Source organism: Anomaloglossus baeobatrachus, chromosome 1, assembly GCF_048569485.1.
Source record: "Anomaloglossus baeobatrachus isolate aAnoBae1 chromosome 1, aAnoBae1.hap1, whole genome shotgun sequence".
Lineage (NCBI taxonomy): Eukaryota > Metazoa > Chordata > Amphibia > Anura > Aromobatidae > Anomaloglossus > Anomaloglossus baeobatrachus.
In genome coordinates, this window is record NC_134353.1 from 649,962,918 (window position 1) to 649,973,440 (window position 10,523).

At 41.9% G+C, this 10,523-nt stretch overlaps 1 protein-coding gene across 1 annotated transcript; it reads left to right on the top strand.

Annotated features, from left to right (window-relative positions):
- Positions 1 to 9,245: 9,245 nt before the first annotated feature.
- On the top strand, positions 9,246 to 10,193 carry LOC142246369 (olfactory receptor 13G1-like). Its single transcript, XM_075319454.1, has one exon. It carries the CDS (start codon positions 9,246 to 9,248, stop codon positions 10,191 to 10,193), a length of 948 nt encoding a protein of 315 aa, XP_075175569.1.
- The last annotated feature ends 330 nt before the right edge of the window (positions 10,194 to 10,523 follow it).

Here is a 10,523-nt window from a genome sequence, read left to right on the forward strand (position 1 = left end):
TTAGACTTGCTGTTTTTTCTGAGCACCTAATATATAACGCAGTGAGCCAGGAATAATCGTTTTGCAGTGTTCAGGAGTGTAGGCTGGGGAACTCAGAAGGGACCCCACCAGGGTGTCTTATTCTAGTGGGGTGACTGGGGGTATAGGCTCACCGGTATCTGCTGCCACTTCTCCTGTGACACTGGATGCCACCTGGTGTCCTGGCACGTATCCCAGGTCTGCTGCCTCCTGCACCGCACTGGCTTGCAGTCCCAGTAACCGCTGCCCCAGCAGCCTCACCTCCTCTCCCAGGAAGTCAAGGTCCAAGACAAGCAGTGGTGCCGGCATGTCCGCTGGTCGTTCGGGGGAACGCAGTGCCACTTCTCCATGGTCCGGTTCACTGCTCCCCATGACATTCTCCATTTCCTCCTCTACAGAGTTCTCCTGACCAGCCATCCTGCTTGATGGAACTCCAGGCCGCATACCTAAGTTTTGTTTTTCTTTCCTTGGGGCGCGCACAGCTCTTTGGCGCCCAGCTGTGTTCCCGCATATAAAGGGCAGACGGTAGTAAAAGCCCTCCAACCTCTGGCTGCACATGGCGCCTGTTGTTTTTCAATGGCCGCCACTGTGCAACGTTTAACATGTCCAGTTCATTAGTACTCAGCATCCAGGCGCTCAGTACCCAGTGATACCAGCCACGATCATCCTGTTCGTGACACCAAAGTTTGACACATCCAACTCCAGGGCCAGGGGTACTCGGAACCGGGCCAGGCTAGTCCAGAGTTGTCAGCGGAGGCGGGGTCCGGCTCCGTGACCCTCGCAGTGTCATTTAATAAATAATAAAGGGCATGATGGGAATGGTATTTTCAGAGAAATAAAGTTCATGACACCACCTGTGGTTTTGCGGCTGCGCTGCGTGTTCCCTGAGGCAGGTGGTGATAACGCAGCTGAAGTAATTTTCCTCCACAAAGGTGGAGCGGGACCCCGAGGCGACCATTGGAAATTTGAAAAGTCTGTGAGGGCAGGTTGTGAGTGACGCAGGAGGAATGGAGACAACACCGTGGCTTTGCAATAAGTCTTTTACTCTCTGTACCGGTTCCAGATTGACAGCCAGCTTAGTCCACCCACGGTATGTTAGGATCCCCAGTGATGGGCATCCGCCGATCCCAAGTAAATCAGAGGCCAGTACCAGTTCTCCTTTGTTTGCCTTTCCTGGTCGTCTCATCTGCGCTGACTCTCTCCCGCCTCTCCTGCGCCTCCACACACAGTGCCCTAAGCCAGGGGTTGCGGGTCTCTAAAGGGACTTCTGCCTGTGTGGCTCCCTGATCCTCTGTGACCCCCTTCCAGCGGATTCGTGTGCTGTTTGTGGCCCAAAGGTGCGTACAGCCACCCTGGCCTACGATGTTAGTAGAAAGTAATAAAGTCTTTTTCTAGCCTAGGTACCGGGACCCCGATTGCGACCAAATCCCTCCACTTTGGGATGATGCCTGTGGAACAAGACTATAGGGGAGTCTGACACCTCTCCCCCAAGTCTCTAGGATTCTCTCCTCAGCGTCACCAGGGTGGAGGAAGACCCCCAGGGTCCGGCCCCTAATCAGTCTCCTCCCAACTCCTGACTCACTCTGTCCACTGTCAACTGTCAACTTTCAAACTTAGCTCTGCCCATTTACCACAGAGACCTCACCCACCAAGCTCCACCCCAGGCTGGTTCCAGAGACAGGGCACGGGACTTAAGTGCCATAACCAGATTTCTGGTTGCTAAGCATTAATGGGACCTGCCCCGGGCCTGATCTAGTGTGTGAGGTAACAATAGGGTGTCTGCAGGTTTTTGGCACGCGAACGAGTAGATAGCCTTCTTCTTACCCAGGATGGGGCACCACACCTCTGGCTGAGGTGCAGTACCTCTGTGGCGATGGTAGCCTCAGGGGTACCACACTTAGAGTCTCTGAATGGCTTTCACTGGGGTAAAATCAATTTGTCTGGATGCTGTGTGTAAAAAAAAAACTTTCACCCTCCCCTGGAAATGCTGTGTTTTTGGCTGGCAGATTGCCCATCACTAATTGACTTCCGAATCGACCGCATCAGAGCATCTGACTTGTTCAATTCAAGCAATGAGCACTCATTATTAGTAATAACTCTGGAACTCTTTATTGGATTCCAGCAATTCTGACTTTTTTTTTGTGACATATTGTAATTCATATAATGGTAAGTTTAAGATGATATTTTTCCACTTATTTGTAAAAATATGGAATATTCTGCAAAAAAAATTAAAATCTTCAATTCAATTCAGTTTTCAAACTTTTAATTTTTATTCCCTTAAAACAGAGAGTTATGTTGCACAAAATAGTTAATAAATAACATTTAAAACAAATCTTATTTACATCAGTACAATTTTTGAAGCATAATTTTTTTTCCTAAGAATATAGTATACAGCAGTATCTGATTTTTCCAACACAATTTTAAAAACTATTTTTTTAGGGACCGCATAATATTTGAAGTGATTTTACAAGGCCAATGTGACAGAAAATACCCAAAAGTGACAATGTTCTAAAAACTGCACCCCTCAAACTGCTCAAAGCCAAATAAGTTAATTAACCCTTCAGGTACTTCACAAACTTTAAAGAATGTGGAAGGAAAAAAATGAAAGTTTTACTTTTTCCCACAAAAATATTGCTTTAACTCACTTTTTTTCCTTTTTTGCAAAAGTAACAAGAGAAAGTGAACCATAAAATCTGTTGTGCAATTTCTCCTGAGTACACCAATACCCATATTTGGTGAAGAACTACTGTTTGGGTGCATGAAAGAGCTCGGGAAGGAAGAAGCGCTTTTTTGACTTTTGGAGGGCAAAGGTGACTGGAATAGATAGCGGACACCATGTCGCATTTGCAGGGCCACTGATGTACCTAAATAGTGAAAACCCCACAAGTCACAACATTTTCTAAACTACACCCCTCAAGGGACATATCCAAAGGTGTAGTGAGCAACTTGATCCCACAGGTACTTGACAGAAGTTTAATTTTAATGTTTAGCCAAGAAAAGAAAATACAGTTTTACCACAAAAATGTTGCTTTAACTCAAATGTTTACATTCTCACAGGGATAAGAGAAGAAAGTGGGCCATTAAGTTGTTTGCGCAATTTCTGCTGTGTTTATTGATATCCCATGTGCGGAGTACTGTTAAGGCCCCACAGCAGGGCTCAAAAAGGGAAGGAGCACTATTTGAATTTGGGAATGCAAGATTGTTTGAAATCGATAGCGGACACCATTTCGCATTTGCAGAGCCCATGATGTGCCTAAAGTGTGGAAATCCCCCACAATTTACTCCCTGTTGGAAAGTAGACTCAAGAAACTTATTTAGATGTGTGGTAAGCACCTTGAACCCCCAGGTTCTTCACAGAATTTTAGAACGTTGATCAAAGAAAAAAAAATCATATTTTTCTAACGAAAATTTTAGAGACGTTTTGCATTTTCAAAAGGGTAACTGGAGAAAATGCACCATAAAATTGTTGTGCAATTGTGACGCCCTGGGCAAGCCAGGGGTCACAGGTCATTGCACCAACACACCCTACACCCCAGCTAGGTACATCAAAGCTAACTAAAAATCCTTGTTGCCTTCCTCCAGAGGCTGATGTTCACACCAGGGGGTGGGCCAGGCGGTTGGCTCCGCCCACCGAGGAGGACACAGCTCTGGAGGTGGGAAAACCCAGCAGTTGAGCCCAGGCAGGGCTAGAGTGCAGATAGAGAAAGGAGGAGGAAGTGAAAGGAAGTGAAGTGGAAGTGGTAAAGGAGGAGTAGGAGAAGTTGAAGGAAGGTGAAAGGTGACAGAAAGAAAGCCTGAAGAGAGTCCAGCTGTGTGCAGGACAGGGTCAGCAAGGTCAGCAACGGCGGTGACTGTCTGGAGGGGGACCGTTTGGAAGTTCCTGGAAGGACCGCGGACGGGTAGTGGCCCGGCGGTCTGGAGCAGGGGACCAAAGGACAGTCAGCACCAGGGCAGGGGCCTCTCGGACCCCGGCAAGGCTAGGAGTCGCCATAATTTGCCGAATCCGTCAGTGAAGGGGACGTAGATCCCCCAACAACCAAGTCCCGATTGAAGGCAACAGCCCAACCATTGTAGCAGAAACACCGCCACCGCCAGGGCACCAGTTTCTCAGGGCCAGCGCCTGCGGGCAAAGAGTAGAGCTCCTCCGGTCCAGCTTGAAGCCGGGGAGCGGGTTACCGGTGGGAACCCATCGCTACCAACACAGAAACAAAGGTGCAAGGAAAAGGGACATCACCGTCACCTACTGGGAGAGCAAGTGCAGCCGTCCGTGGGAACCGTCTTTCCAGCCGTGTGGTTTACCGTAAAACTGTGTCAACGTCTCAGGCTGAGTGAGTACCACAGTGCCGCAAGGCACAGCGCTGCCCCCGCGTCCCTGCGCCCACCAGACCCTGCATCTCCCATCTCATCACCGGGCCCCGGGATCACCAACCCCTACCCACGGGGGGGCGACACAACACCTGGCTGCTCCGCATCACCATCCCCGGGATCCCCATATTGAGCAGCGGTGGTGAAATCACCACAACCGTGGGTGGCGTCACGGACAATCTCCCCAACAAAATCCCGTTTTTCACTCACGGGCGAGGAGTGCCGCTCGAGAACCCCCGGGATCTGGCCCACCGCTCAAGCCACCACTGAGCAGCAGCAGCCGGACCCGAGCAGAGGGGTGAGCGCGGTGCCGGCACCCTCCTCCCCGCCCGCGACACAATTTCTCCTGAATACGGGCTGAGAAGGGAATGAGCACCATTTGACTTTTGGAACACAAAATTGGTTGGAATTGTTAGCAGACACCATTTTGCGTTTGGAGAGCCCCTGATGTGCCGAAACAGTGGAAATCCTCCACATATGACCCCAGTTTTAAAACAAGAGCCCTCAAGGAACTTATCCAGAAGTGTGGTGAGCACCTTGATCTTCCAGGTACTTTACTGAATTTATAATGTTCAGCTGTGAAAAAAAAAATCACATTTTCCCATGAAAATGTTGTTTTAGCCCCAAATCCCCAAATTTTCTATTACCACAAGGGTGACAGTAGAAAATGCACCCTACAATTTGTTATGCAATTTCTCCACAGTACACAGATTACCCATATATAAAGGAAAATAATTGGGAGCAGGGTTGATCCAATGTCCCATTTAAAGATCCCCTGACATGCCAAAAAAAGCAGGAACCACCCCCAATTGAACCCATTCTGGAAACTATACCTGTCAAGGAATTCATCTTTTTGTGCAGTAAGCAATTGTAATCCTGAGGTGATTTACAAAATTTTATAACATTGGGCTGTGAATATAAAAAAATAAAACATTTTCCCCTAAAATGTTGCTTTGGCAACAAAATTTTAATTTTCAAAAAGAGTAACAGGAAAAATTAGACCATATAATTTGTTACACAACTTTTCCTGACTCTGTCAATATTTTATATTTGGTCAAAAATTACTTTTCAGGCACAGTGCATATCTCAGTAGATAGAAGCATCATTTTGGAGTTCAGATTCAGTTGGAATGATTTTTGGATGGCATGACAAATTGGAAGAGCCCCTGACAAGCCAGAAAAGCAGATTCCCCACAATTGACCCCATTTTGCAAAGTTCACCCCTCAACGAATTCATCTATGGGTTCAATGAGCATATTGACATCGCTCGTCACAGAATTTTATACTGATGGATGGTGAAAAAAAATATTTACATTTTTACCACTAGAATGTTGTTTTCACCTCAAGATTTCTATTTTTTACAAAGGGAATTTGAAAAAAATCACCAAAATGTGTTACGCAATTTGTCTAGAAAGTAGCAATACCCTACATGTGACTCTACAACATGCTTTTGCCACACAGCAGGGCTCAGGAGGGAAAGAGCGCCATTTGATGTTTGGAGCACAGATTTTCCTAGTATAGTCTGTGGACTCCATTTGCAGAGCCCCTAAGTGCCAGAAAATCAGAAACCCCCTCAAGTGACCACATTTTGGAAATTACACCACTCTGGGAATTCATTTAAATGTGTAGTGATGATTTTGTCTCTGGAAAATACCCGTGAAGTCAAACGCAGTGAATTTTTCAAAATTAAAAATTGAAAATAAGCCCTTGCAGTGCCCAGTACATTGGAGTTCCCTGACATTCTTCTACAGATCCACATTTCATACATTAAGTGGGCTCTACAACAATGCCAAATAGGGGGACATTATCTGTGGCTTACACACATTGTGTTGCTCAGAAGAGAGAGGATTATTTGTATTTGAGAGTGCAGATTTTGCTCGACTTTTTTTGGGGGGAGGGAGCCATAGCACTTTTCCACAGCCTTTGTGCTGCCAGTAACATGGAAGGCCGCTATATTTCTGTTATCAGATAGTGGACCTCAGTCAGGACCTTTTTTTGTGGGTTGAGCTGAATTTTATTTTGTGGCAATTTGGTACAGAACATTTTGGATCAGTTCACATTTATCTTATGCTCTGTGAGGAGTACTTACATCAGGGTTTCCATCTACATCTCCAAAATACATGATTTAAGTGAAACCCCAGACAGATCCATTTACTGTAATCAAACAGCAGAGTTCCTCCAATCTCTGTTTGGCCTCTTTTCAAAGGTGCACAAGACTGTTGTTGACTACATTTTTGACCATGCTTAAAAAAAGAAGCCACATCACAGGCCAGACAAGAGTCCAAAGGGTCTCCCTCTTCCTCATTATAGTGAATTTTCCATTTGTAATTTTGTCTGAATCACGTTTTTCACAGGTTTACATCTAATCGCCAATGTAAGAGCTAAGCAAAGAGCGCAGGATAAATGTGAGCTGAGCCTTATTCATTGGAAGGCAGAATTAACAAGTCAACAGAAGTTGAAGAACTGGCATTAATTATTTTTTTTTTCTCCGTTCACCTTGCATTAGTGAAAAGGCGGATTTATTCCTCAGGTCAGTACAATTATAGGGATAATAGGTTTATGTAGTTTTTTTAGGTTTGACTACTATAATACTAAAAAATGCTTTTTTTCTACAAAATAAAGTTTTTTTACATCACCAAATTTTGAAGGCTATAACTTTTTCTATTTTCCTGCTGACAGTGTCATGTAAGGGCTTGTTTTTTGCAGGATGTGTTGGAGTTTTTATTGGTACCATTTTGAGCCACATCATTTTTTTATTGCTTTCTAGTCTAATTTTTGTGAGGCAGAATCAAGAAGAAACCGCAATTCAGGCATGGTTTTTATTTATTTATTTATTTTACTCCATTCATTATATCATAAAATTAATAAGAGTTAATAAAACAGCTTTAGTCTTCAGGTCAGTATGATTACAGCGACACCCTATTTATGTAGTTTTTTAGGTTTTGATGCTTTTACACAATGAAAACAAATTTTTGGGAAAACATTTTTTTTGCATTGCTGTATTTTGAGAGCTTTACTTTTTTTATTTTATCACCGAATGAGCTGTTTGGCGGCTTGTTTTTTGTGGGCCTAGATGACGTTTTCTATGATATCATTTTTTTTTTATCTACATATGACTTTTTGAGCTTTTTTCCCTTTTTATGCACTCTATGATGAAAAGACAATTTTGCTATGTTTTTAATTTTTTTTTTATGGTGTTCACTGAAGGAGTTAAGTAGTGTGACAGTTTTACAGATTAGGGTGTTCCTAATGCAAATATAACAAAACAGGTGTATTTCTTTTTTTGTTTTTACATAAATATACATATTTGTTGGAGTAATAGTTTTTAAAAATATTTTGGTCTTTACATTCAGAAATTTTTAAAATATTTTTTCATTTTTTTCCACGTTTTTATGTAGACCCTTTTGGTATAATTTATTGCAAAGCACCAAACTTGCAATACATTATACCTGTCAGTATAATGTATAATAATACTTGACATTGTCTAAGAGGTTTACTATAGCCAGGTCGTAATTTGACCTCGGGTTACAATTGTAGCTATCAGGCCTTTGTGATCACATTGCAGTTATATCAGGATGGGGACCTTATGAGGACATGTATACTGGGATGGGGCCATTATTTGGACATGTATACTAGGATGGGGCCATGATGGGGACATGTATGCCAGAATGGGGCCATTATGGGACATATATACCAGGATGGGGCCATTATGGGGACATCTATACTAGGATGGGGCCATAATGGGGACATATATACCATGATGGGGCCATGATTGAGACATATATATACACCAGGATGGGTACATATATATCAAGATGGGGCCAGGATGTGGACATATACCAGGATGGGGTCAGGATATGGACATAACCAGGATGGGCCATGATGGAGACATATTTTCCAAGATATAGCCATGATGGGGTCATACAGCAGGATGTGGCCATGATGGGGACATTTACCAAGATGGGGCCATTATAGAGACATATATACAAGCATAAAGACATATAAACCAGGATGGACCATAAAGGGGATATAAATACTAGGATGAGGCCATGATGGGGCCATATATTCCAGGATATAGCCATGATGAGGTCATACACCAGGATGCGGGACATATTTACCAGGAAGTGGCCCACGATGGGGACATTAGTACAGGATGGGGATCAGTACTACACAGTGAAGGTGAGGGGGGCCAAATCTTATGTCTTTATATTATTTAGAATGCTACAACTGCCCATACATCTGACCAACATGTGAGGGGGGGGCAAGGCTCAAACCTTGCATTGGGGCTTCGGACTCTAGTTACGCCACTGAGTAGGAATAACAATACATGAAAGAATACCAATTGTTAGTCTGAGTTTATGAAATTTCAGCTGAAAATCATCCACAGTGTTTTATATTATACAATATAAGGTTAGGTATATTTTCTGCTTGAACGTGATGTCAAAATGTGTCATTTTTAAGCAAACCAGTTCTAATTTTTAAAGATAAGTTTATCTTTAGTTTATCTGTTTGTCTTTGCCTTTTTTGATGTGTCTATTAATTTGTCTTTCAATATTGTAAATTTAGAAACACAAAATAGAAAAATGTAAATAATTGGAATCATTTCTTTCTTCATAGAACCTAATGAAAAAACTTTGAAAGTGCATTGCAACAAAAATGGGCAATAAAGTCCTGAGGTTCAGACATTATTACATAATACTTCCTACTTTCTTCCATATTAAATAATTTATGTAACACAATTATTGTTTCTTCGGTAAATTTATGTTTACTTAATTAAGTAATCAAATAATAATTAATAAAAAAAATCATTTGATCTGTATATTTATATTAGTTTCATAACAGAATTAAGAGCAATATAAAATGATGACCAATAGTTCTCTAGTTTCTGAATTTATTATATTAGGTTTGTCTACGCATCCAGAATTGGAAACCATGATTTTCATATTGTTCTTGGTTATTTACACAGTGGCTTTGATTGGTAATTTAATTATCTTTCTTCTCTCCATTCTTGACTCTGGACTTAATACGCCTATGTATTTCTTCTTAGGATTTCTGTCATTTCTTGACATATGTTGTACGTCAGCCACCGTTCCTAAAATGCTATCAGGCTACGTAACAAAATCTAAGGTGATTTCATACTATGGATGTGTGGCTCAGTTATTCTTCTTCACTTGGCCCATGGGTATTGAGCTTTTGTTGCTTACTGTTATGGCTTATGACCGATACATTGCAATCCGTAATCCATTGCGTTACGCAACCATAATCAATCGTAAAGTTTGTATCAATATAGCAATTTTTATCACATTTCTTGGTTTTCTGAATTCAATGACACATACGTATTGCACCTTTCGGCTTCCATACTGTGATGATAATAAGATCAATCATTTTTTCTGTGAAATAATGCCTTTGCTGAAACTTGCATGTGGAGACACATACATAAATGAGATTGTGGTATTTACAGCCGATTTCATCCTTGGCATTTGCTGTTTTTGCCTAACCGGTATTTCATATGTCTTTATTATTAACACTGTACAGAAAATACAAAATGATGAAGGAAAACGTAAAGCTTTTTCCACTTGTGCTTCTCACTTAATAATTGTGTCCATTTGTTATGGGGCTGTTATTTTCACCTACATCAGACCTCGGTCTAGTCTGTCTTTAGACAAAGATAAAATAGTGTCTGCTTTATATGCTGTAATAACACCAACTCTGAACCCTATCATATATAGCCTAAGGAATAAAGAGGTGAAAGATGCATTCAAAAGGACTATTAAGAGACTGTTACTGCATAAGATTAAAAATATGACCTAAAATATGAGTGGCATCTAGTGATTCAGGGTTTCATTTTTTTTCCCTAGAAGTATGAATATAGAAAAAATCTGCTCTGCACTGACGAGGTCAAGCAACTGCAAAACATCTGTCTATAGAGGAATCTTTTTTATTGAAGAATATCTGGTTTGTCTGATAAAGAATTTTAAATCTTTTGGAAGGAAGCTAATTTTAATAGTTTAATAAATATCACACATAATAAAGTAGTAAAGAGTAATAGCAAAAACTTACCGTATTTTTCAGACTATAAGACGCACATTTTTTCCCCCAAATGTAGGGGGAAAGTGGGGGGTAAGTCTTATAGTCTGAATG